General features: G+C 41.8%; 1 protein-coding gene across 6 annotated transcripts in view; it reads left to right on the plus strand.

Moving 5' to 3' along the window:
• GRIK1 (glutamate ionotropic receptor kainate type subunit 1) overlaps positions 1-25,368 on the plus strand; it is a 154,609-nt gene that overhangs the window by 21,684 nt on the left and 107,557 nt on the right. For 2 of the 6 annotated variants that reach the window (XM_081199525.1, XM_081199528.1), the window contains exon 1: positions 5,700-5,721. The exons of the other annotated variants lie outside the window; for them this stretch is intronic. In XM_081199525.1, coding sequence (XP_081055651.1) covers positions 5,715-5,721 — 7 coding nt within the window. In that variant the 5' untranslated portion in view covers positions 5,700-5,714. Of the gene's footprint in view, positions 1-5,699; positions 5,722-25,368 lie in introns of those variants that run through there. 6 annotated transcript variants of the gene reach the window in all.

The raw sequence follows: 25,368 nt of genomic DNA on the forward strand, positions 1-25,368 counted from the left end.
CACCGTGCGATTTCTGTTCTCATCCTGAAGTTCTTAACCTGAGGTACTATTTCTGGGTTAGCGGTGTCTGTAACCCGAAGCATCTGTAACCCGAAACATCTGTAACCCGAGGTACCACTGTAAAACACTTTTTCTTTACCAATTCAGCTGAGTCCCAAATTTTACTGAGAGCAGACGTGTTGAGCTTAACGGACTTAACTTAGTCATTGGTTTCAGTGAGTCTCCTATGAGTAATGCTGAGTTGGATACCACCCTTAGGTCTCTTGTCTATGCACTAATTCTGTGAAGCACCTTTAAAAATAAGATAAAGTTCTTCGGCATTATTTTACAAAAAATATGTGAGTGTTGCTATATACTCTCTTCCCCCTCCCATACAATTTCAGAGTGTACTCGCATCCATGCAAACCATTCAGGTCTTTTAAAAATGTCAACGATGGGCAAATGTTCCACAAATGTGTCCCCTAGCCTCACGATCAGGACATTCCCCTCAGTTTGTAGTGAAATGTTTTATCTCTTTTCCTTTCATGCATCCCATCTCCCTAGAGGTCAGAAATCTCATTTTACTCAGGCCGGTGATAAATTATTCAACTGAAGTAAGTAGAGAGCATAAGGATAAAAGTCATCTTCAACAGACTTATTTACACACTCGGTTGTCCTGAACTAATGTGGTTTTTGCCTCATCGACTTGAGAAAAGGGACTCTAATCATATGTACATTAAGTAATGTTAAAACAGGCAAATAAGGAATTTGTTTCTCGCTGAGCACCTGCATTTCAGTGCTTGGGCAAGGTGATCATTCACAGGTTCTGTTTCCATTGAAGCAGAACTTTAAGCAAGTGGCCGTAATTTTACTGATAACTCTTTTCAAAGGAAAGCACGTGGCGAAAAAGAAATTATGATTTAAAATATTGAAGATGACAGCCATCTCTTTGATATGCCTCATTTAACAGTAAAAGTTAACAGACAAGTGTCATGGGACTTTCCCTGTCTCTGATTTACTCGAGAGTTTCTGAGAGTAACTGGAAAAATCCATCGTTAGAGCTTTTTTGGCATTCTCATTGCTTTGACATTTGGTTTAACATGATTATAATTCTTTGTAGGGCCTGGCATTAAAACAGATAGGAGTTTTCTGCCAGATCTTGTTCCTCCACATGTAAAGTGATTTCTGTTTTGTTCTTTCCCCTTTAAGGGTTTTTTTTGGTATAAAAATATGAAAATGTCAACATGGATCTGTGGTTCTCAAATTTGAGTTTTCCCACAGGTGATGGTGACTGTGATCATTTATGATGGGGTGGGGATATCACCACAGGGACTCTTTACCTTTACCTTTACATTACACAGTGATGAAGCTTTTTGGCAAATGCATTCCCATATAACCTGATTGAAATTTCATTGCTATTTTGGAGATCCTAGAGTTGTTTAGAACTTATTGGGGCGACTTCTCTGGAGGTATTCACAAGGGATCTTTCCTCCAAGAAGAAAACCATAACTGTGTAGCGACTTTTCGTGGATCTCCATTGCTGATAACTTTATGACAGGATTATCAAGATAATCAGAGCAGATTGTGCCATTGTTTTCTTGCACTGTTCTGGGGCTGTTTGGGGAAAGGATACAACTATTGAACCTCCTAAAATGAAATTTGCATAGGAACTGAAACAGAGTAGTCTCAAAGGAAAGTCTGAAGGCCCTCCATCAGTGTGTACTCATAAGGAATAAACAGTTTCGCTCACTAAAATTTGGAAAGGAAGCCAATAGAAAATACACAATGTGCATTTTGCGTGAGCCCAAAAATACTGCTGGAAAGTGATTTACATGCCTTTGAGTGACTGACAAATGTCCACAATGGGGATAAGTACAATCTGATAAAGCGGGGCCCTCTTAAAATTGTACATGGAGACATATTTCTTCCAGTCTAGGAAGTTACCCTGCTATTCCATGTATAAGACTAGGTTTATTTCTTTATAAATCATGCAAAAAATGGGGGTCGTCTTATACATGGGTAGTGCATAGGGTGGCTGTTTGATTGGTTGCTGCCGCGGCTGTTAACAGCTATTGTGCAATGCTATTGGTTGCTGTGTCAACGGGTGGTGTTGATTGGCTGACGCTGCAGCAATTGGGCGGGCGATTGGCAGCTTCTGCTGTCGAGGTGACAGACGAGAGGTGGATTTTGCGATGCGTGGGGGTGAGCAATTTTTGGCAATCCTCCCCTTAAAAAAGCTCAACAACTCTGTGCCATCTCCCCCCATGTTCTTAAATTTGAGTCCCAAAAATAGGGGGCATCTTATACACAGAAAAGTAAGGCACATAGTTTTTGCTCAAGGGATGTTGTATAAATTGCAGCCTGGTTTATGTTTTCTCAAATGAAGCCCCACTGTGTTTTATGGGACTTGTTCACTACTTATGGTACATAAGATTGAAAGTTCTCCATTAAGCGGTACCATGTTTTACAGTAAAGCCAGAATTTGGGAACCTGGAGGCCAAATACTTTCTGCACATTAAGGTATTTTTGTAAAACTGAATTCACTTTCTTACTGACAATTTATCAGTGTTTTAGAAAGTGAAATTTCATAGGCTTTGGGGAAATATAGGCAAAATACAGGAGCCAGCATATGAGTAAGATGCAGGCCCCTTTCCAGTGATTCAGCGTTGCATCCATAGTAATACTCATTGTCTTGAACCAAGGACTTGGCTATACAGCTGCAAATATAACGTTTTAAGTGCATTATACAAAAGTGACACTAGATGGCGATGGTGAGCTAATGGTAAATTCAATATACGGTATATTTTAAAACTTTTTTAAAAAAGCATTTTCACAGCGTTTTTTCCTATATATGTAGATTCAGCCTAAGTCCAGTGAGCCGAGTTCTTTAAACCAAATGCTTACCACTGAGAGATACCTCTATCTTGAATTCCACAAACACACATGCTGAGTATTGCAACAATGGCGCACAAAAAGAAGGAGACGCAACATAGAAGTAACCTGCTCAGTTACTGTACTTTTGAAGTAGAGTCTCATCATCTTCAGTTTATTCTTGCATGGCCATTGATTTGTGATCAGTTTTCATGCTATGTAGATTAAAGGGCTGTGGTGTGCATTTTTCTGAATATGTACATACGTACACATCTAGTGTTTCATATCGCATCATGCTGCCGAATATTCTGTCGATCACCAACCAGCTTTTCCAAATATTCTGTGAAGTTTCAGTTTGGCAGCAGTTTCCAAATTTTATAATAATGTCCAAAATGACTGCGACTTCCAAATTCACAGGGCTTCATGTATAGAGACGGAGTCTGTAGAGAGATCTTGAAATGATCTCTGTAGAAACAACAAAAGCACCATTAATTGCTGCTTGGTTGATTTATATTTTGACAAAAATATATTATTCCGACTGAAGGCAGCACCAGCTAATTTGTTGTTATTCATCCATATAATTAAAGCTCATTAAGATTTTCAACTTGAAAAGCTTTGAAGAACTAAAGGACAAAGCCCTGCCTCCATCTATGCCCCATCCCCAACTGGTGATTGTCAGGGATTGTCAGGGCTCTGAGGAGTGTGCAGTGGAGGCAGGGTTCCCCCAAGGCTGATCCAGAAGAAGGAGTCAGTTATTTATGGGCTTTTGTGCCACCTGCGAAGCAGGAGCCCAAGGCTGGAGGAAGGGGAAGAGTCTGAACAATTACAGATGGGGAAGGATGTGCAAGACATGTCAGAAGCAGAGGAAAGGACTGTTCCTGAGAGGAGTAGGTTGGGAGAATTTTCCCCACCCTCTTCCCCACAGTCTCCATGGACCAGGAGGGGCTTGAAGAGGCAGGCACAGCAGCAACATCTGTATTGGAGAAGGCGTATGGCATTGTTGTACAGTCTATACCAGTGGACCCCAAACTCCCCACCCCCCACCTGTGGACCACTTGAAAACTGCTGAGAATCTTGATAGACCAGTTAATTATTTTTCTGCCTGATGTAGCAATTCAAATGTTAATACGATCAAATACCAAAAAAAAAGAAATAAAAGAAGCAGTACAGATAGTTTTAAAAACCAGGACAGCTGTTCTTTTTCAACTTTTATTTGCATTTTCAAAAACAGGGACAGAGCATATTTAACCCCTCCCTTCAGCCGTCCAACTTGCAACTTCGTACCAAATACAGCATGTATACATACACCATATGACTTCCCTTCCTCACTTTTCTTGGTTCCTTTGCTTTTCTACTACTTGTATCCCACATCTTTTTAATCACCCAATTTGTTATCTATGAAATACCCTATCTATTTAAACTCTGCTGGATTTACTCAAGACCTGCTAAGCTATGTATTTGTCTATACTGGAAAAACCAGCACAGCTGTTCAATGTAATGGATGTGTCTTCTCCCATCTTCAACCACTAATTCACAGACACATCAGACCATCTGAATGAAATCTGTGAACTACTGGTGGTCAACAGACCAGTTTGGGAACACTGGTCTATCTGAGACCGTGGGAAGGAACAAGCATTTCCTCAACAACAGGCTACCAACCATTACATTTGCACAGTTATGCAGCTACCAATGCTGGATCAGGGCAGCTATATCACATTAGTGGTTAGACAGAGGGAATTCTCTTCATGCTCCCCACTGTTTTTTTATTAGCTCTTTAAATGAACCGTTTCCTAAGGGGCACTATTCCAGCCAGTAGTCTGATCAAATAACTCAATTTCAATCTCAATCCTTTTTTTGGCATGTATACAAGATTCTGAAAGGTTCAGTACAATAAAATCACTCAGCAAAATCTGCATCTAGCCATTAAAATACTGTTAATGAATCCTGATTGCCTGTTGCAGAAGCCTGGCTACTATCTCCATCTTATCCCCAGTCTTAGGAAGGCTACCTTACATTTATCTGACTGCCACTCCCTTCTAACAACCAACTGATTAATGAACATAGATTGAATTTGGGAAATCTCCCTTGCAGTATTGCCGAAGGTAGCACATTCAGTCTCACTAGCAGGTACTCCCTGATGCTGATTCAGGTTGGTTAGATGGTAGAGATAAGTTGTCATTGGCTGTCCACATCACACCATCCCCAAACTTGCACAGACACTATTCCTGATTTGGCTACTAGGTTCTTGAAATTCCTTGTCTAACAATCTGTCTTTAATTATCTCAAATACAGGATTTACCAATAAGCAGTACAGGGAGTCCAATGAGATTCCTATCAGTTTAATTTTGTTCTCAGTCCCTCTTAACCCTCCTGATGCTTGGTATTCAGCTAACACGGCCGCAACAAGACTATGAGGTTCAAATCTGTAATGGAGCGACAACCAAAGTTAAAATGTTAGCAGCCACGCTTTTGTTACTGAGAGTCTTTTGTTTGTTTCTAGATACAGGGCAATATAGGGGACACAGTTTGGTATACCAAAAATTTAAGCCCAATCCTACCTGGACATCTGCTTGGAAGTAAGTCCAAAGTTCTGTATGGCATTCTTATTGCAGTCCTCGTCTAACTGAATTCAATGTCAACACACTCAGTGTGTTAAATTTAGCTCTCCCTGATCTCTCCTCACCACTCTCTTTAGTGATATATGACCAATGGATCATTTTAAATATGTTTTCTGGAGAGGTTCTCCTCATGACGACCCTTTATGTCCATTTTCATTTTGCTTGCTTTTCTCCCACACTTGCAGCCCACCATGTCACAGTGGATTTTGCTTCATTGGTTGGATAAACTCCCTGGAGCCAACGGTCATGCACGGTAAAAACTAATCTTTTGTGAGATGATGTAATGGCTGGGGGGTTTTGCTAGATAAGTTCAGCCTTGGTGTCCCTGGTGTTTTGTCCCAAAGCACAGGCACATAAAGAGGATAAAGAGAGAAATTGGATAAAAGGCTAAAACTCCAGCTCATAATTCCTCCCCTCAGTGCTCTCAAGACAACAATGGAAGGTTGGCATTAATCTTACACAAACAGGACAGGACTGTATTTTGCTCTTGCTTCCCCACACCTCTGCCTGCCATACTTTTCACCCTGCGTGGCACACAATTAGAAACAGAACTGCAAGGACTTTAGAGCATCTATGCTGTGAAACACAAATGCACTCCTCACAAATCCAAGGCATACAGCAAAGTGCCCGGAGATGTATAAAGCTTCAGGGAGAGCTCTGCTGTGAACTCTGCCATGTTCTAGGTCAAGACTTGAACATTTTAGACATCTTCAGTGGTTGCATTTCATCAGAGTGCAGGAACTCTCTCCTGGCAATGGTGGATTGATTCATTGACCCTTCACTGGTGTCTGCATGGCCAACAGCTTCTTCCTGGTTAAGGAGCAGAAAAAGCACTGGTTCTTCCAGCTTATTCATGTAAAATAATAAAACTGCAGCTGATAAGTCTTTCTTACTTTTACAGGCCCTTCTAGAGTTTTATTCTTCAGCAATAGATAGCACAGAGGGCCTCAGCAGGCAGGGGAAACACCAGGTTGTTAGTGCAGATGACAGGATCTTTATAACAGGCAATCATGATGGCATTAGTGTTTATCCACTGCAGTGCGAGTATAAATCACAGCAAATGGGCTTTCCCTTGGAGTTGGGATCTGTTGTTTTATTCCTTCCCAGAAGCAAATGTTTATCCACCAAATCATCAATGTGTCAGCCATGGTTTATGCTTAGTCCAGGGAACTGTCTGCTGACTCTCTCCTTAGCATCACCAAGGGAAGACAAAGGAGCTATTGCATGTCTCACAGTGTCGGATATTCTCCAGCAGAGGAATTTCTAAGTTAGGCTCCCTGCAAATGCTAAATAGCAGAATCGGAACTGATGTAGTAGTTTGAATTAATCTTGGCAAGGACAAAGACAATGGGCTGGTTCACACATAATGCCCAGCCAAATGATGGCTTACTGTGAGCATGCAAGGGTTGAGGGTTCCTGGAGAGGAGATTGAAATTGCTGATTGCTCCTCAGTCTTGCTTTTGCTGTGATGCTGTAAAATGAGCCATAGTCTGGCATAGTGTGATGTGCAAACCAGGCTGATGGTTTCCTGCCCCATTGAAGTGTTAATTTACAGAGTTACTGTCATTGTGATTGATGTCAAAATGATGCCAAGTGATTGGCAGATGGTTGTCCTACCCACTTATCAGAGTTGGCCTGTGGGGATGGGGCCAGATAGAAATGTGGCCTGAGCCAAAAAAAAGTTCCCCACTAAGCTGGGGAGCAGACAGCAGTTCAGCTATGACTTCCTATCAGGCGTGAGCAACCTGCAGCCCTAAGGCCGCATAAAGCTTACCCTAATTACAAAAACCCTCTGCAAGTTCAAACCTCGGACAAAAATGCCCTGTCTCCCTGTGTCAGCCCACTGGTCAGGGAGGGAAAGAAAGAGTGAAAGGAATGTCACTCTTCTGACTCTGATTCTGTCCACTGCTGGGTTTGGCACCACTCTCAACTGCCATGGGGTCCCTGAAAAGTAACCCCTAAGGGAATTTGACACTCTGTGGGGAAAATGTGTTTCTATGCCATATAGAAACTGTTCTATGCCATATATGCCTGTGGCTGTGATGAATTACCTTATTTTAAAGATCTCTGGCTTTTAAAATAAAAGTTACTCTCAAAATGACAGAATATTATCCAGTTCAAAATATTATGAACAAATGTAAGAAAGCAACCCCTTTTCCTCTGTGGTGCCTCTTTTGTCGCTTGTAACTTTCTTCCCAGGAAGTGAATTTGTCTTAAAAGCATTCCTCCCCCCACTGTTTTGCTGAGAGGGAGAGCTTGTTCCTGCTGGGATTATCCTGCACTCAGTACTATTACATATGGTTGGACCCTCGTTATTTTTTTTCTGACTAGAACAGAGAGCCACCAAAAGGCAAGATCACATTTCATGTTTTCCCCATCTCAGCCAGAGCAGCTGGAGGACAAAGTCCCAAGAACCTAACAAAATAGATTGCAGTTAAATGGAAAGCAGAAAACCAACAACCCATTATCGATCAGGGTTTCTGCCTAAGACTTTATTTCTCTGCTTCAACGTGACAAAAGCAGAGTCTTTGCCCCCTGCCACAACTGTCAGTTGAGAAACTGCTGTGCGTGGCATAGAGCTTTTCCTCATACCATTCTGAAGAGCTTCCTTATTTTTTGGTCCGTAGCTTTGAGCAACTTCAAACCAGCAGGGTTTTGGAAACGCTCCTAGCAATTCCTCTTCAGAAATCCACTTGTGCTGGAGCAAAAGTATGCAGTGCACACCATGGAGTATATTTTCCTTTCCCGAAGATGTCAATATACAGCAGATTCTACCTTAAATTCAGCCACTTTCAACCTGGGTAGTTTCCTCAATGGGGCAGTAAGATCTTTACTCTTCAATGCAAACTCTTGTTGTTCCAAGTCATTTTGGTGTCACTTATTTAGTCCAGTAGGCAGCTAGCTTTATGGCAATCAACTAAAAGTCCTAATCCACAGAAAGATGTTTAACAGTTTAAACTGAAGCTTGATTAATGACACGAGAAGATTATCAAAGGAGATTTAAGAGTAACCAAGGGTAAAATGAAGGACTTGAAATTATTATTCCTTTAAAAGGAATAATAAAGTGATCTGTTAGGATAGTCTAATACTAACGTTGAGGACCTAATACACTAAGCACTTACATTGGAGTACTTTTCTCCAAATTAATTGCACCCATGTAAGTGGCTGGTAAATCAGCCCGGTGTTTGTTTCAATCTAAAATTGCCTTGCAAGCTACTGTAAAGGTCAGCTTATATTTTACTATGAAATGTATACGACTAGGAATAATGGTTTTGCAGCGCCCGCATCCTGATACTGCTCCCCATGCCGCCAGTTGTTTTGAGATCATATCATATAACTATCTCTTGTCATGAAAATGTTCCCTCAGTTCTTGCATGGGAAAGTCAAGAGGTTTCCCTTGGTGCGATGTCTGAACCGTTGTTGTTGTTGTTAGTTTGTTTAACATTGTAGAGATAAATCTATCAAGCATGTGTTCATTTATTTTGAGATTTTGCCCTATTCCAAGGGTAATTTAAAGCAATTATGCATATCCATGAAGGATCTGTGCTCCCAAATGCTTCTCAATATGAGGGCCAAGTCTGCTCATTACGCACCAGTTACATAGAGGTCAGTTGAAAGAGCTCGTGCTGTGAAGTTATTTGCCATGTGGGTTTTCCAAACTGCGTGGTGGAGACATTCCAATCACTAGCAAAGGAAGTTTTGTGGTGGCCATTGGCAGTGGGAGCACCGCATGGCGGCTATAATATATGGAAGGGGCCTCGATATGTGGATTGGTGCTGTAGCATAGAAAATCTCTATGCAAACTTCGGCAGTGCTCATGTCTGCATTCCAAGCATGACCGGGAATTGTTTCAGCACAGCTGGCAGCAATTGGAAAAAAAAGCATCAATATGGGGGACGTTGCAAGCCACATTACTCTTAGATTAGCTGTAACCATTTGTCTTCTTCCTACTTCAGCTGGAGAAAATACAGCCTCTTGCAAAAGGGGAAATATCTATCGTGACATGAACTCTAATCCACTTAGTAAAATAAACGGTTCCGGAGCTGGACCTGCTCTGAAAGTTACCTTGTATGTTACCCAGAAGCAGCAGCAAAAGGATTGCTAAGCTACTAACAAACTCTGTCACGGTGCTTCCAAGTATTCTGCAAAGGGGGAAAGTTTACATCTTCCTATGGGGGGGGGAAGTGTGCCGTCCCAATGTGGGGAGAAGTTCTGCCATCTGCACTTTTCTTTGAAGTATTAAGAAAGAATGTACCTATAGGCATGGTTAACCTCCAGTCTGAGGACTTGATCTGCCTCCCCCTCAAAGCCACTGATTTTGGTGGGAGCAGCAGCAAGTAAAAAACACACACACAACCCAAACCAAAACATTAAAGTACACACAGTGCTGGGGTATGTGGAACCAAAGCCCCCACAATAGATTCAAATTGCCTCCTTCCTGAGAAGGAAGGCGTGGCTGTGTGTGTGTGTGTGTGTGTGTGTGCCTGCCTGTATGTATGATGTGTGCTAGCTGGATCCAGCCATTGGCCCATCTTGTCCAGCATCCTGTTCTCACAGTGGCCAGCCAGATGCCCCAGTGGGAAACTGGCCAGCAGGATTCAAGCATAGGAACTCTCCCCTCCCCACCCTAGTAAAGGGTATTTAGAATCAGTACTGCCTCCAACTGTGGACATCATGGGTATTAGCCACTGACGGTGCTCTACCTCATAAGAAGAGGAGTTTGGATTTGATATCCCGCTTTATCACTACCCGAAGGAGTCTCACAAGCAGCTAACATTCTCCTCTCCCTTCCTGCCCCACAACAAACACTCTGTGAGGTGAGTGGGGCTGAGAGACTTCAGAGAAGTGTGACTAGCCCAAGGTGACCCAGCAGCTGCATATGGAGGAGCAGGGAAGCGAACCCGGTTCCCCAGATTACGAGTCCACCGCTCTTAACCACTACACCACACTGGCTCTTCATTTGTCTAATCCTCTTTTAAAGCCATCCAGGTTGGTGACCATCACTGCTTCCTATGGGAGTGAGTTCCATAGTTTAACTATGCTCTGCGTGAATTTTCTTTTATCTAGCTTGAATCTTCTAACAATCAGCTTCATTGGATGCCCGTGAGTTCTAGTGTTACGAGAGAGGGAGAAAAACCATTTGTCTGTCCACTTTCTACATGCCACCAGTACTGCTTTTTTCTTCTTCTAAAAAAATGTTTAGGGGTACTCTCATTTTCCTACTCATATTGAAATACTGCCCCTCAATGAGGCCAAACCTAGATTCACAAAATGTCTAGGGGTGTGCGTACCCCTGCGTTCCCCCCCAGAAAAAAAGCTCTGCATGACACACATAATTTTATAAACTTATCATGTCCCCTCTTACTGGAGCCTTTCTTCATAGGGCAGCCTCTCCATCCATCTGGAATGAAGAGAGAGCTTCCATTCTTCATAGTCTCCTTGCTGAACATTAGTTGCCAGACTTTTCTGTGCCATCAACCTGAAGTTCCAAATTAATAATGATGTTTAATTCATTAATCAACTTAGAAAGTAGCAACACATACCAATAACAAACTCTGCATCAAACAATAATTTAAGCTTCAGTCCTTGCATCCAGCAGTATATGCTTTGAAGTGGCTGCAAGTGCTTCGTCCTGCTCTGGCTATGATTTTACGCTCCAATAGCAAAGGAAGTCACAGGTGATTCTTGGCACCTCCAGCTAGCTGGCCATTCTGCAGGAATTCATTATCAGGCTTTGCCTGGGATGACCCTGACAGGCTTTCGGCTCATGAGCCCCAGATGCTGCTGTGCCCTTATTGTCAAATAGCTTGCACTTCTTCAGATCCCGATGGAAGTCTAAAGGGCATGCCACAGGATAGCAGGCTTCATCATTTGGGTCTGAATGTTTCTGACACTAGATTTGTGACCCCCTTTCTGGTCTCCATGCCAAATGTTTGCTGTTGGCATTTATTCTGCTGAGAAAGACCAACAAATCCTGGTGTGTTGAAACCTTAAAGTAAGAGTGTGTGTGTGTGTGTGTGTGTGTGTGTGTGTGTGTGTGTGCATGTGCATGAATGATAGATAGATAGATAGATAGATAGATAGATAGATGATAGAGAGATATAATGCATGAATGTTAACAGTGTGCAGTGACTTTCCTGCCATTATATAACTTACTCCATAAAACAAATGTGCCTCATGTAGTAAAGAAAGAGATAGCAGCATTTAAGAAGGCATAATGTATGTTTCGTACATATCCAAATGTACACTACGGTCCCCACTCATGTGCAGGCATGCACAACTTTGTGGATGGTACATTGGCTGTGGGTGTGTATTTGTGGGTGTGTTTGGGGGCACAGGGACCATAGGACCCAACGTAGGCAGGTAGAAATGACTGAATCACCAGAGAGCAACTCGCAAAAGGAGCAGAAAGCCGGGTAGTTTACGTGTATTAATGCATGTCCTTATCCTAACCTCCCAAAAGGGCTCATGTGTCTTGCATCCAGATATCTTGCTCTGTTGATGTGCATGCACAACAGCTCTGTGTGCAGAGGTCTCTCAATCCATGAAGGATACTTGAGTGCTGAAGCTTTATACTTCTTTCCTGGCTTGGGTCAATTATGCATATGCCACGATGCGTATCTATGATGTCTGTATACGTAAGAGATGCACCACCATTTCCTGAGCCCTAATCATCAGAGCTATGTGGTTGGCCTCAGAAAATGAGACTAGTTTCCTGCTCCCAACAATCCCAGTGCAGCCACCAATCCTGTCATTGTTTAGGGGAGGACTTATTTATATCCTAAGCCTTAAAAGGGGGGGACCCCTATCATGTTCCCTGAAGTACTTTTTAAACTTTAAACTACCCGGCTTTCTGCTCCTTTTGCGAGTTGCTCTCTGGTGATTCAGTCATTTCTACCTGCCTACGTTGGGTCCTACGGTCCCTGCGCCCCCAAGCTAGAGGGCCAGGGACTCATCATAGTAGTTATTCTCTTTCTCTGAGAGAGCCCAGTGCTCTGCTGCCTCACTTTGGTGTGTGTTTCCCTGCCCCAAGAACACTGTGGTGATGCAGTAGCACTAGACCCTCTTGGAGAAGTCTGCATTGGGATGGGGGTAATTATTGGGCCAACTGAGACCCTGGACTTTTGGCTTGGGAGCACCAGGTGGTGTAGTGGTTAAGAGCGGTAGTCTCGTAATCTGGGGAACCGGGTTCGCGTCTCCGCTCCTCCACATGCAGCTGCTGGGTGACCTTGGGCCAGTCACACTTCTTTGAAGTCTCTCAGCCCCACTCACCTCACAGAGTGTTTGTTGTGGGGGGGGGAAGGGAAAGGAGACTGTTAGCCGCTTTGAGACTCCTTCGGGTAGTGATAAAGCGGGATATCAAATCCAAACTCTTCTTCTCTTCTTCTGTAACATAATTCACTGACACAAGTATGAAAATGGCTGAATTATTCATCCATCACTATTCCCTGAAGGCCAACACTTCAAACAAGTGATTGATAAATGTTTTTAATTGTGTGCACACACACATTTGTTGCTTATCTTACATCTTACATCTTCATCTGAAATTCGTTTCCTTGGGATAGATAGAGATGCCCCTGGAGGAAGAGTACTCAGCTGTGAATGCAGTGAAGCTTCAGAAATACCAGGCCAAAGACCTGGAAAATATATGATGTCCACAGCCTGCCAGCTAACTAATGAAAAAAAAACCCACCCCACCTACCACCCTTCCAGTTTCTTAAGGCACAAAAATGTGAAGACCACCCACAGAAATCTTGTTTCTGATTCCAGTGGTGAAAGGGCAAGCTATATTTTTCTATCTCTAAAGGCCTTCTCTTTTGTGGCTTTGAAATCTGAAAATGGCATCTATCCTCCCCCCCCCCAGCCAAGAATATATCATAAATTTAGAATTCAAATGTGCATTAAATTATCTAGTGGAGAGTTCAAATAATCTTGTTTATGTTAGCCACAAATTCACATTTAGAATGTGAAGGTGCATTAATACTATTTAGGACAGGAAATTCAGTGGTGCAGAGATTTTATTGAAAGATTTTAGCAACCTCCTAACAAATAATTGTGACTGGAAGGAGAACTAGAACGATAAAGCATCAGCAATGCTGGAAGTATCAGTACAATATTTGCTCCCACCGAGGCTGTTGTGTGGATGCACGATGCAGAAATGAAAGCAGAGAAAGGGAAAGCAGTGGAAAGAAATCTGAACAATTGCATACTGCCAGTGATAATGTCAGATAAGGGCAAATGGGATGGGGAGGGGAAGCAGGTGGTAGGTCAAGGCAAGGAAGAATAACAAAGCAACATGAAGACAAAGTGCAAAACACACACGAGCTTAAGACCCAAGAAGAGGATTCTCAGGGGACCCACGACTAATTTAGTAGATAAGATTTATACTTTGTTCAGCTTTGCTTGTTATAAAAGAAACTGATAACAAAAGGCCACAATTTATCAGAGCTTTTTTGTCTCAGGAAAAGCAGAAGTCAAGCAAAGAAGGGAAAGCAGTTGTCAATTAAAATACTAGAAAGTAGAATATGAATGACACTTTGGCATTCATGCTGAGTGGGTGGTGCTGTGGTCTAAAGCATTGAGCCTCTTGTCAATCGGAAGGTCAGCGGTTCGAATCCATGCAACAAGGTGAGCACCCATTTGTCTGTCCCAGCTTCTGCAAACCTAGCAGTTCTAATGCATACCAATGCAAGTAAACAGGTACCTTTGCAGTGGGAAGGTAAATGATGTTTTCATGCGCTCTGGCACTCATCACGGTGTCCCGTTGCACCAGAAGTACTTTACTCATGCTGGCCACATGACCCAGAAAGCTGTCTGTGGACAAACGCCGGCTCCCTCAGCCTGAAGTGAGATAAGCACCACACCCCATAGTCGCCTTTGTCTGGACTTAACCGGCCAGGGGTCATTTACCTTTTTACCTCATGCTGAGCAAATCTAGGCAGAATTGCATGGAAGTAAGTCCCACTGAAACGAATTCCATGAGACTTCACTTATAAGTAAATGTGTGTAGGATCAATGTATAAATGAAATGCATCTAATATTTACAGTAAAGCTGAATTCTTTAGTACACTTAGAGACTAAGGATACAATCCTAATCAAGCTAAGTATGGAAAAGCAACAAATTGATTATGGCAGAAGAGAGAAGGAAAAATAAATAGTGAGGTCATCAGACAGAAACGAAATGCAAACATCACAAAATCTTAAGTGTTTGTAAAACAATTATATCAACTGTTCGCAAAGTAGTGTTGGTGATAACACAAACATTCTGGCATTGGTAAATGACCTAACACCTTTAGTGGCATAAAACCAGTTCTCTCTATTAAGGCAGCAGTTGATGAACTATGTGATAAGTTGCAGTTTAGTGGTTTCAAGCTGATGGCTATCTTTGAAGTTCCGTTGCTCAAGACTGACCTCTTGGAGGTCATGTTTTACAAGGCATGCTCTTATGCTGTAACATCACTTAGAACACAGATGAACAACGGTCAGCAGCACTGAAGAAATGCAATATGACATGGGTTGAAAAGCACTGGAGCATATGGAGTCAGGACATTGATCCATCTGTCTGTCACAAAAAACAATGGAAGAGTGCTCCTTTGGAGGTGAACTCAAACGGTTGGAGGGTTACAAGCACTTGCTGTGGCTGTTGAGACTGATACGGGAGAGACATGTTTTGTTGCAGCTGGGGCATGGTTGTTCTGGTGCAGGTGTACCATGCCATGTTCACAAATTAGTTCATGCCATGTGAAATGTCTGAGTTGGCGCTTGAGAAATCAAGATATGGAATTGTAGAAACCCTAAATGTTGATGGGTATGCAGGTGGCGCTGTGGTTTAAACCACTGGACTGCTTGGACTTGCTGATCGGAAGGTTCGCGGTTCGAGGCCCCGCGACAGGGTGAGCTCCTGTTGTTTGGTTCCAGCTCCTGCCAACCTAGCAGTTTGAAAGTACAGTGCAAGTAGATAAATAGGTACTGCTCTAGCGGGAAGGTAAACAGCATTTCCGTGCACTGCTCTGGCACATGCTGGCCACACGACCCAGAAAAACTGACTGCGGAAGCAGACAAACGCCAGCTCCCTTGGCCTGTAAAGCGAGATGAGCACCACAACCCCAGAGTCGTTCGTGACTGGATTTAACTGTTAGGGATCCCTTTACCTTTAAATGTTGGTGCAATCAGGCTTTGCTGCTGCACAAAAAGCAGGTGCAACAGCTGAAGTTGCATAAACAAGAGAAGCAGCAGCAAGCACACCAACCTCAGTTCATTTAAACCTCGAGCTAGAGATTTGCGGCTGTGCAATACTGCAATGCATCAGTGCTGTGGGGATAAATATGCTCTGATCGGCTTGAGTGTGCATTGCAGGGAGTGCCACTCTGCTTACTATAGCCTCAAGAAGAAACCTATTCACTAGTACTTTGGTGCTGCATAAAAACTGGCCTCAATACCAACACAGTTGTGTTGTGGGGCTGCTGTCCTGGTGCAGAAATGGACTGGGATTCTCATGCTAACTGCATATACACTAACCTAGGAATAAGTCCCACTAAACTTAATAGAACAATTCTTGGGATTGCATGATAAGTCTGCACTGCTGCTAACTGGCCAATGCATCTTTTGGGAACGGCCTTCCTTCCTCTTCAGCACCTGATAGATGCTGTTTTAGATTACGGATCTGGAGATTGTCTCTTGCTTCTGTTATTAATTTAAAGCAAGCTGTCAGCCTTATCCCTAAAGTGATTTGTCAGCAAAAGACAGCTTCTGTGATTTTATAAAAATGCATCTGCTGTATGAATATAGTTTTCTTTTTTATGCCTGTTGAGTAGAGCATAAATCCCATGATATTCTCAAACATTATACATTATAGTTTTTGCCTCCTATTTCTACAAAGCAGGGCAACTCACCTTACATTGGTTTTCATTACCTCGGAGGGGGGTTTTTTCTTTATCCATTCATTATTTGTAGGGGAGAAAAAAAGGGTCCAGATTTTACCAGGGTTTTTAAAAATAGAGTCTGAATTAACTTTAGGAGTTGCACTGATTGGGGGAAAAAGGTCTATGGGGAACCTAATTTGGAAATGCTCATTTATCATGATCTATGGAGTGGCACCTTTATAAAAAAAAGTAGTTACCCTCTTAGAAGATCCCCTCAGTGGGGATTTTTAGTCATTAATTTGTCCCTGCTCTTGCAAGAAATAATAAAAAGTACCCAATCATTTTAATTATTCAAGGGCAGGCTTTTTCTTATTGTGTGACACCACCACTCCATTTAATAAGGTGGGAGTAGAATGTGTTGAAATTGTAAAGTTATGGCATGCATATTTTTAAAAAAATTCCTTTAAATAAATTTAAAGACTCAGTCTGTTATATGTAATACAATTTGAAGGCCACAACAACTGCACAATGCATCAGTTAGTCTAGACAAACATTGACAATTCTGCTCAGCAATCTATTGATTTCAGTTGACATTCCTCCTGAAGTGTACGTGTTTGGGATATTTTGGAAAGACCCTGGACATTATTTGATAGCGGGTTCACTCAGGCAATTGAGATGTGAGACTGTACTATCAGCAACCAGTGGACAGTTGCTGGAAGAGACACTTTGATATACATTGCCCCCAAATTAAGGGACTGGAGTAACTCATTGGAATAGCAATTCCTGTGAATTTATCAACATTGGCCACTCACTCACATTCACTACAAATATTCTAGGTAAAATGTTGTTGTTTTTTAATTTAACACCAAGTAAATGTGCTCTCCTGTTTTGTTTCTGCGAGGCATTGAGCAGCTTTCTTCAATGAGAGTTGGAGGTGAACTGAGGCATTTTGAGCCTCTGCCTCCAGTCCATTTCTCCAATGCCCCCTTTCGGGGAACTAAAATATCCAAAAGGATCAGGCCTCTGGCCTAAATATGGGCACTTCTGCATTCTAGGCTCTCTCACATGGAACATTCCTCATGCCATTGAACCAGAGAGATAATGTGGGAGGTACTTGGTTCCTCAGGTCCAGGGAAAGTCATCCTTGAGGGTCCTAGCTCTGGTTCTATGTGTCCTGGTACTCTGGGATCTGGTTCAGTGAGCTCCTGCCTACCAGTCTTATGTTCAGTTCACCAGCATCAGGCTCAAAGCCTGCTCCACATCCAAAGTATTGGAAGACGCAAGACCTACCCACCCTGGAAGAATGGCAGATGAAAGTGATGGACTATATGACATTAGCCGAGATGACTGGCAGAATTCGCGACCAGGGAAAGGAGACGGCGGAAGAAGATTGGAAGAAATTTAAAATTTACCTTAAGGACTACTACAAACTTGTTGAATGTTAGAATGTCAAGGTTTTGAGTAAGAAAGGGTTACAGCGATACAAGATTAGACTGAAGGAAAGATTGAGAGGACAGAGGATTGACAGATGTATTTAGAGTTGCTAAAAACCTTTGGACTTTGGGATGCAGAAAGGGGAGGTATGGGGAAGTCTGAGAAACACGGTTTATGAAAAAAAAGGTTATGAAATTATATGTGTTTGTATGTCTTTTTATATGTTTGTATTGTCTTAAAAAATTTGTAAAACCAATAAAAAAATTTATATATAAAAAAAACAAAGCCTGCTCCACATCTTCAGCTGGTGACATTGTAGGGTTCCACTCACAGCTGGATTTTGGAGTTGTGCCATGTCTCGTTATCCATTCTAATTCAATAGCTATTTCTCACTCCATATGATTTCTCTCAAGGCATATAAACATAGGCGTGGGTCAGGCTGTTGATATCTGCAGCCCACACTGGGGGACAGTGCCAACTTGATGCACTCCATATGTTTTGGGCTACAGTTCCCATCATCCCTAAATGACCTTCATGTCTTGAGTTGATGAGAGTTGTAGCCTGAAACATCTGGTGGGCACCAGTTTGGGAAGTCTGATCTACACTGTGTACCATACTAGAATTCCCTTAAGTGGGGTATTATGTCCTGATTCGATAATTTGAATCACTTGCTGACAACAGTGTGTGCTTGTTTATGGAAGGACCTGGCATTTTGTGGTGCAGAACTCTCAGGTCCCTAGAGAAATAGCTATGCTTTTGTGTTGCAATCAGCAACAAGCATTTCATGCTTGCTGGGCTCAATCTATGTTGTGGTTTGGAGAAGTCAGTGGCAACTGCCCTATTGATTTATATAGATTTAGAGGATTGCACCTTAGCTCTTCCTATTTTATTTTATAACAATGTTGGACTGGTAGCTGAATAGTCACAGCTGTCCCAATCCATCTAAAGGTATATATATACAGATTATGTGCATGCATTCCTAGCAGGATGAAGCATGCACAAACAGATCCCGTGAAGGCAATTGTCCCTCCTAAAAACAACCACTATGGTTTTATGTACAAAGTCATGAAATCATAGAATTGTAGCGCTGGAAGGGACCATGTGGGTGATCTAGTCGAACCCTCTGCAATGGAGGAATCTTTCACCCAACGTGGGTCTTGAACCTACGAGCCTTATATTAATACTCAGCTTCTACTGACTGAGCTATCCAGAGTCCCTATTTAGAAGTTAAAATCCCACCTACTAGGTGTGTGAGAGAAGGCGGCACTCAGTGGCATCTGGGTTTTTAGAGTGTGCTCCACATACAGAGCCACAGCTGCTCTGCACATTATGTGTTGGATCAGAATTACACTGCTCTTTCCCACCATCAAAAAAACATGCAGGAAGCTGATATTGGTCCACATTTTATTGACTCTTTGTGTGAAGATGTTAATCACTGATACACTTTCAGAAACACAGAAACGCTCAGATGTAAGGAGAAATATGTGACACTTGCCAAGATATATGCAAATCCTTGTTGACAGATGCTGGCAAATTGTAATTGAATTTTAGCTCCCAGTAAATATTCATTTTTTAAAGAAAAGAAAAAGGAACAGACTTCTAAAAATATATTTGGCACTTATTTTAACATTAAAAATGTTTGTAGGGTTTGCACATGAATGACCAGTATAGTTGCAGTCTTAGTACAGTGTATGCGTTCCACAGGAAGAGTTTTATTCGAATTCATTGCAAACGGTATCTATGCAAGCGTGTTTGTCAATCAGAATCTAGATGCCAAGTTGACTGTAGATCAGAAGCAGGTAAAGCAGAAGGGCAAGTGGCAATACTTCTGCCTTCAAATGTAGCATATAGAGACGGATGGATTTCGAAAGGAAGGGAAGCAGGCTGGGCCAAGACATACCAAAACACACAAAACCAACAAGCTGGAAGGAAGTGAAACACAAAACAAAACCTAGGCCTTTAAAAACAGTAAACTAGACTAGAACACAGAAATAGCTATGACAAATCTAAACATCGCACATTCATGAAGATACATTTCTCGCCAATGCCCCTCATTCTATAGGACCACAACCATGCCACTCAGTATAGTGATCTAAGAGAATGCTAACTTTTCAAATCCTCCTGTCTAAACTATTTCTAAATTGTTCCCTTACAAGCTAAAACATTATAGAAGCTGCTAGATTCTAGGGTGTCAGCAGGACTTTTTAATGGTAAAACTATTGCCCTTGGGAGTTGTAGGATTTGTAATTTTTACCCTGATGGATGTTTTATCCTTTTGATTAGCATTGTAAACAATTGGGTATGCATTCCTGTTCTGTCCTGCAGTTCCATCTCTGTAAAACTGCACCTGTTTGGATGCAATCAGTCTCTTTGAAGATGGATATGCCAAATGTGGCTTGTAAGCATAAAAATGAGAGCAGGGGTTCCAGCTAGCAGGTATTTACACAGAATCCATTAATAAGCTTGGAAAGGGGAAAGAAACGAAATGAGGCAGTGAGAAGATGCGCACAATCAAAAGCAAAACAAGTAGGTTCTCTTCAGGCAGAAAATAGGCACATTATTATAAAGCACATGTTCCTCTCTGAAAAATAAGTACCATATTACTGGCACTTAATGGCATTCCTATCTGCAACATTTCTGTTCCGATTAATCCGCTGCACGGTTGAAGTGATCCACTTTTGTGCGCTGGCTAATGTGATGCTTTTGAGCGTTTGATACGCCTCCTCTGAAGTGTTCTTCAAGAAAGGAGCACATTCAAAATGTGAGAACTCTTTCACTTATAAGACCATATGTAAGTGGGTGTTGAACATTAGGTCTCTGATGTTTTGACAAAAGCAAAGAAGGTTTTTGATATGTCATGCACTCAAGAATCCATAGCGCTGACCATAAATGTGATTATACCAAATGTATATTTGTTCACAGCTCTTTTTCTTTTCTGCTTTCAGAGAACAAAAAAGGGCAGTATTTCTAGCTTTGCTTCATAATAAATGTTACAATGTATGATGTGTGTGAATCAATCTTATCTGTGCAGACCCAGCAGAATGAAAGGTATAATGATGGGGGAGTGAAATGTCAATACATAATTCATATCTGACAGAGTTCTATCAGGCAGCACTTCATAGCGTAGAAGAGAGGTCCTCAAAAGCATCTAAAATTCATCCAGCATCAGCTCATTGTGTTTCTGCTTGGGTGGCAGAATCGATCATTTGAAATGAGCAAAGTGCCATTCTGTACCATCGCTAAAGCAGATGTGAGAAAGGTCCAGGTCTCCCATTCTGGCCAAGACACCTCTAGCCAAGCAAATCTTGGATGGCGTTCCTCAAGTGCACCAATAAAAGACCATCCCAGTATCAAATATAGAATATATTTTTTAAAAGATGAAAACTAATTTTGTCATTTTCATTCTATTTGTCTTCCTTTTGAATGTCTTGCCTTATACTTTAATATTTAGCTACAGTGCCAAATTCTTGCAGTTATCCTAGAAATAGCAAGTAAAAAGTCAGCACTAAACGGGCTTTGGATTAGGATTTCTATTGCCAACTGTGGCATTTTGTGGCAAATGATTCATGCACCTTTACATAAATATGAGGAAAAATAAATTCCAGAAAATACCCTGCGTTGGTAGTCAGTTTTATGTTTCATACCTTCAGCTGGTGTAACTTTTCCTACTGGGATATGGCCATCAGTAATTTAATAATAATAATTTTATTATTTATATGCTGCCCATCTGACTACGTTGCCCCTGCCACTCTTCCAGCAAAGTATATAAACACCATATGCTTGCCATTAGCTGCATTAAACCCTCCGATGGCATTGTCAGTTAACAGTTCCTTTTCAAGCTATCATACAGTAAAAGGTTATACCACTATTCTGTTATTATCCTGCCTGAAAAGCATAACACTTATTTTTTTACTGTTGACAAAATACAATCCTTTTCTATTTTTTTTGGGGGGGGGGAGGAACCACACACTGTTTTTTCTCTGACAAAGTTTGAGTTTGTGGAGGATGCAATTTATGGACAAAAACAGCAAGTCAAGAGAAAATGCTTGCAGTCGTTATGTGCCAAAGCTTCAGAGGGAGAAAGCCTGTGACCCTCACATTGTATTTTTTCAAGTTGTTAAACTTGAGTCTTTTCTAGCCTCAGATACCCCTTAATTAGAAATCCAACAACTGGTTTACGATGGAAGTTTATTGAAGGTCAGCCCCAGCCGGACCCTATGCATATTTCCTTATGCATTCAGTGGAGCTTGCTACCAAGTTACGTGTGTGTAATGTTGTAAATGTAGTTATTGCCTTTATGCATGTTCACAGGAGTTTGGATCTGGAGCCAAGCTATAGCCTAGGTAAGCAGAAGTAAATTAATGAAGCTCTGGTTTTATCCCACCCCTTTCTACGAAAATAATAGTCAAATCTGTTACACCTAGACAATTCATGTAAAATTTTTAAGTCTCCTTACTGCTCTGCATGTAGAAGGTGCTAGGTTCAAACCCACTGGCATCTCAAGTTAAAAGGATCAGATGATAGGCAATAGGAAAAAGTTCTGCCTGAGACCTTGGCCAATGCTAGGCTAGATGGGTAAATAGTCATCTGATAAAAGGCAGCTCCCTGTGTTCAATTTTCATGGTCCATACTCATATCTGAAGAGCTATGCAAATGTGAAATAAAGAAGGTGAATTATAGCACTTATGAGTCATGAAAGTGCTTATACGTATCACTCTTCTGATCCATTGATTAGAAAGTATTACTAGATGCAGGTATGATTCATGAGAGCATATCCATGTTCTTAAAATATGATCTGGGATGAGGGAGGAAGCAAGTCTGGCATAGCTCAAGTGGCAGCTTGAAGAACATAGCTTTTAGAACAGCCTTTTTGGTCACTGAGAAAAACAGGATTTGATATACTCATTTGCATTTAACTTCAGCAAATGCAAACATAAATGTCAGAATCAGAAAACTGAGAGTAGGGAGGGGAAGTGAAGAATTATGTATGGTTTCTTTCCATGGCTCTGAAACATGTTGTAGGGCATAAACAAAATATAGATTCCCCAAACCCTTGACATCTGCTATTTTATTTCATGCATAATTTCTATACATACTATATTTTGCCATGCAAATAATGGTAATTAGTATGGTTGTGCATCAGATTTGGATAAATTCCACATCTTGAGCCAAATGAGGCTGATTTGAAGGGATCTGGCAGATGTCTGAGCTGAATTGGGCTCTGAATTACTCTAGGTCTAGGCCAAATCTGGGTCCTCCCAAAGTCTTGTGAGTGATTCAGAGATACAGAAGCAAAGGGAGAGTCAGACATTTCTTTCCAAACCTTCCATGTAAGGAAACGACCAGGGTGGGTAATTGGGGGAGAGATGGGTAGAGTAGTTTTGTGACTTAAGGGGAATACGAACCTGCACTTATCCTTCTGAAATTTGACAGTATTAATGCCCTTAAAGGGTGCTACTATGCCTCACACAGGTCTGGCAACAATTTTTTTAAAAACCCCACACTATAGATGTTTCATGTTTTTATACACGTGTGTGTGTGTGTGTGTGTGTGTGTGTGTGTGTGTGTGAGAGAGAGAGAGAGAGAGAGAGAGAGAGAGAGAGAACATTTAAAGGAGCCAGAATAAAACCTCAGCATTTATTGTTTAGAATTGAGTGATCTTTCTTTACTCTGGTGATAAAGGTGCTACAAAGCCTACATTCCTGTTGGCATCCATCATCAGGGATGATGGGAACTGTGGTCCCAAAACAGCTGGAGGGCCAAGTTTGACCATTCCTGATCTACAAGAACAAAGGTGACTGCCAGGACTGCAATAACCACTGTGGAATCTCCCTGCTGAGTAGAAAGCCTACATGTCGAACAACTGGAAGGGTCTTCTTCCCGGTCACCCCTTTTTGAAGATGGGGACAGCATTTTCCCACCTTCAGTATGCAAGGATCTCACCTGTTCTTCAGGAATTCTCAAGATTATAGACAGAGACTCTGAGATTACATCTCCAAGCTCTTTTAGGATCCTTTGGTGCAGCTTATAAGGTCTGAATTCATTTAAAGTAGAGCAGAATTCCCTTACCATCTCTTTTTCTATCTTGGGTTGCAGCTGCCTCCTTGCATTGTTTATTTTGCCATCACCAGGTTGGCCACTGCTTTCCTTTTGGGTGACCACAGAGGCAAAGTACCGTAGGTGTTGAGCAGTTCCGATTTCTCATAGTTAACCTGCATCCTAATTTTCTACTTAAGTTCTCCCACCCCAAATTAATTCTAGAACAAATGTGAGAAAAATGTGCTCATCAAGGATGGCTGCACTTTAATCTATTTTAAATCCTCAACTTTAATCTAAATCCTACAAGTCCGAAGATATTAGTCACTATTCTTCAAGCTGCTTTTTATAAAATGAATTCTTTTCCAATTATGAGGGGAAATTATATTATTGTTTGAAAAAGCCCATGAGATTGATCTCCAGAAAATCTACACAAGTTAACTTTTTCATATCTTCCTCTTAGTAAGCATAGCTGTGACCAGGCAATCAGTAGAAAAGTGTGAGAATTTCTGACCCCTCTAATCTCAGACAGTCATGTCATGCTGTAATTATTATTGCCATTATGTTTTGCCTCCAAAATATGTTGTCTTGTAATCAGAAGTATATGACAGCTATTTTTTAATTACATTTATAAGGCAGCATACATAGCTCTCCCATATTTTATTCTCATAACAACCCTGAGACTGGCCTATGGTCACCCAGAAAGTTTCACAGCTGAGTGGGGACTGGGACCTGGGTCACCTCTACATTTCTAGCACATCTCTCTACATATGAAAATAGAAAGCAAGGGTGTTTCTAAGGGATCTTCATGACTGTTATGGTGAATAAGAGGTGAAACTGAACCAATGAGAATTTTGAATATAACTGAATTTGTATTCGTTTACTTGAAAATAAATATTACTTAGGGGAAAGTTCATAAAAGGGCAACTCAAATGATCCAAGGGGCTGGAGCAAGTGCCCTATAAGGAAAGGATACAGTGTTTGTGGCTAACTAATGGTATGGGTGGGGACGCGGGTAGCACTGTGGGTTAAACCACAGAGCCTAGAACTTGCTGATCAGAAGGTCGGTGGTTCGAATCCCCGCGACGGGGTGAGCTCCCGTTGCTCGGTCCCTGCTCCTGCCAACCTAGCAGTTCGAAAGCACGTCAAAGTGCAAGTAGATAAATAGGTACCGCTCTGGCGGGAAGGTAAACAGCGTTTCCGTGTGTTGCTCTGGTTCGCCAGAAGCTGCTTAATCATGCTGGCCACGTGACCAGCTGTACGCTGGCTCCCTCGGCCAATAGAGATGAGTACCGCAACCCCAGAGTGGGCCACGACTGGACCTAATGGTCAGGGGTCCCTTTACCTAATGGTATGGGTGTAGACAATTGTACACGGTAGGAAAAGTGGATTAAGATATTCCTTTCTCCTCATTTCCTCATTCTTGTTCTCAGAACGCCTTACCAAAAAAACAAAATACCACCTCTGTGCAAAAGGACAGGTTTTCCCCCGTGTTGTATCACACCCACATTGTCCCGGCAACCCCCCCCCCACGTTATCTGTAGGTCCTTTGCGTTGTTGTTGTTGTT

This window comes from Podarcis bocagei, assembly GCF_964188305.1.
Source record: "Podarcis bocagei genome assembly, chromosome: 6".
In the NCBI taxonomy this organism is placed as follows: domain Eukaryota; kingdom Metazoa; phylum Chordata; class Lepidosauria; order Squamata; family Lacertidae; genus Podarcis; species Podarcis bocagei.